The sequence below is a fragment of the Fulmarus glacialis genome, unplaced genomic scaffold (genome assembly GCF_000690835.1).
Source record: "Fulmarus glacialis isolate BGI_N327 unplaced genomic scaffold, ASM69083v1 scaffold6740, whole genome shotgun sequence".
NCBI lineage: Eukaryota > Metazoa > Chordata > Aves > Procellariiformes > Procellariidae > Fulmarus > Fulmarus glacialis.
In genome coordinates, this window is record NW_009189513.1 from 11,197 (window position 1) to 14,212 (window position 3,016).

Consider the following 3,016-nt stretch of genomic DNA (forward strand, 5'->3'; position numbering starts at 1 on the left):
ATTCCTGAACTGATATATTCCAGGGCAGAATATATGTTTACAGGCAAGTTACGCAGGCACATGGAAGCACAATCTTAACGATTCATAAAGCTATTGAGACTTTAATTGAGTGGCATTAAGGAGTTCAAGTTGATGATGTTAGCTTTCAATTTAAGCCCTAAGACTAGAGGCTTATAAGAATAGCTTTCGTCAAAACCCTTTATTGAGGGTATTACCTGAAAGTGGAGTACTTAAAAGCTACATTACATAAGAAGACACACTGCTTTATATCTGATGTGGAACTAAAACAGCCTGTAATGATTCATCTTTTGTGAGTTGGACTGATAATTTTTTCTATCTATCTCTATCTCCTATTTCAGTTTATTCTCTTTAGGTTTTAATGAACTGCAAGGAAAACACAAATTAAATACCAGAGGTGGATGAACAGCAGTACATAATGCAGTCAGCTGTAGGAAGAAGGCACCTTTATAACCCGTATTTTGGACAGACTTTTCCAGGACAGTTCTCCTGTGAATGTGTTCTGGCTTGGTTTAGTGTATTCTACTGAACATATCATCCTCCAAGAGATACCTACATTTTCAAGTCTCCTCCTTGTCTGTGTACAACACATTGTGTCCCATTTGTTTCCACCAGCTCTAACCAGGATGCCATTAGTCATGTGCAATGAACACCAGGTGGGAGGGAAGATGGTGCAAATTCTCAAGACAAAGCCAAAATGCTTTGCTCAGTGGGATTTCCCTTTAAACCAGGTCCCGATTACAAGGAGCTGGATGTTCACCTTCGGAGAATGGAGTCTGGGTTTGGCTTCAGGATCCTGGGAGGAGATGAGCCTGGACAGCCTGTGAGTTATTTCTTCCTGACTTTCCTTTTTATAGCTCTAAAATCTGTGTAAAAGTCAGAAAAGTATTATTACATAGCTGAACCCAAATGAACACCGTGTTCAGGCTGTAAGTAAAATGGCTTTTTTATTCATCCATAGGTTGTCTGCATCTAAAAGATGTCACAGTAAGTTAAAATCAGAAGGAATTAAGTTAGAAACAGTGAATCGCTCAGCCCTTTACTGCAGAGTATGACCTGGCATCTTTTAATCTTGACTTTCCAAAACTGAGTTTAAGCAGAAGATTTTAAAAATCAGATTATATAAGACTATGTATAACTGTGTTCAATGTAGGCAGACTATATTTATGCATAAGTTTAAAAGATACTGTTGACAATGCAGTTTATTTCCAGAAACACAGAAGGCCCCACCAGGGAACTGTAGTCCATGTGCCAGGTTAGATTATAACATGTGATGCATCAGGCATAAAAACAGTAGCTTTATACCATTAGGAGGGAGACATCCCTGTAACCAAATAACAGGTAACAAAACCAACATAGATTCATTGCAGGTGAAATAAATTATAAAATAAAACATATACACAATTTTTAAAAGAAATATGTACACATTTTGGTAAATTAGTGATATATATCAATACTATAATTTTGAGAGGGCAGGAAGAATTAGTACTCCTTCAGAATAACTTTGATGAGGTGCTTAGGGACATGGTTTAGTGGGCATGGTGGTATTGGGTTGACATTGGACTTGATGATCTTAGAGGTCTTTTCCAACCTTAATGATTTTATGATTCTATGATTCTATGATGATGTAACTATGGTTTGTCAGCGAGGACTAATCCCAAGTCAATAATGATAACATTTTATTATCATAACCTTATGCATAGTCTGAGTCCTGTGTTACTACATTTCTGACATAATGTATAACTAGTTGATAGATTTATATAATCCATATTCAGATTCATACAGAATATAGTTGTCATTCAAGCATTAACATTAACCAACACATGGCTCTGACAAACAAAGAAGCTCCTCTGTTTTAAAATTGTCAACATCTGTCGAAGTATTGATAAATATTAATAGTTTACTGATGCCTCCTGTAAAAAGAAACAAAGGCACTGTATTCTAAAAAAGGCGCTTCAAGTGCTGATTGAAATGCAGAGACCCTATTTTAGAATAAGTGTTTTGGAATGGATTTTCAAAGCTGAATAAGGTGTAGCTGTACAGAAGGACTACAAAACAACACTGTTTCATGATCTACACTTGCAGTGTGCCTGAAACCCCGCTGGCATCTAACCTTCTTCCATGGAGCATGTCCCAGAGCACATAAAATGAGGCCACTGAGCCATCATCTGCACATTCTCCAACTAAGCATGTTTGCTGTCCTTTCTGGATGGCCCAGGGAGTATGGGTTCTCAAAGCTCGCCTGCTGGGTGAAGCCAAAAAGGAAATCTGTTAGGAGCTAGAGGAAATGTCCTACTTTATCATTTTATCCTGCAAATAGTTGGCACTAGTGGAAGATTTGGAAATCTCCCTCTACCTGCTTGGGACAGTAGTGTCTAGTGGCATTTCCCACCTCCCAGGAAATTGTCCCTGGCTACAAGGCTGCTCAGTATTCTGGGAAAGTCTGTCTTGGTCTCTCCTTTAGTGCTTTTTTCACTACAAATGGGTAATTAAGTAGTCACAGACTGAGTGTCTGACTGGCTCTGCAGTTTCGAGGTTTATGACTTTCTCATGGGGAAAAGTGCAGCTCAAATGCCTCATCTAAAAGATGATTATTTATATAAAATGGAATTATTTTAACCTAAAGGACTGCGAGAAAACTGATTTAGAATATCTAATATTCTGATGGTTAAGAATATATGCTGGAGTTGTGGGAGACCTGAATTTATGTCTCTGCTCAACAGTGAATTTAGGTCTCTGCCCAACAGTCCAGCAGAGTGGGAACTTGGAAATGAGTCTTTTGCCTCCCAGCTGCAAGCATTGTGCACTGAACTGTTACAGAGGAAGCAGCTCTTTCTAGTTTCTTTTCAGCAAAGGACTGACCTGGCTTTACTGTCCAAAGTCAAAGAGTCGTAGCTGGATACAAAGTGCAGAGATAAGCACCTTGGTATTTTTGGAGAGCAGGACCAAAAATGCTGCCTTCTGTGAACCACCTTGTAAGACGCTTCACTCTCCTGCT

General features: G+C 38.8%; 1 protein-coding gene across 1 annotated transcript in view; it reads left to right on the top strand.

Annotated features, from left to right (window-relative positions):
- The first annotated feature begins 715 nt into the window (after positions 1-715).
- The window catches only part of LOC104080059 (membrane-associated guanylate kinase, WW and PDZ domain-containing protein 2-like), a 72,111-nt gene continuing 69,810 nt past the window's right edge, over positions 716-3,016 (top strand). The window contains 1 exon segment of the mRNA XM_009582322.1: positions 716-841. Coding sequence (XP_009580617.1) covers positions 716-841 — 126 coding nt within the window.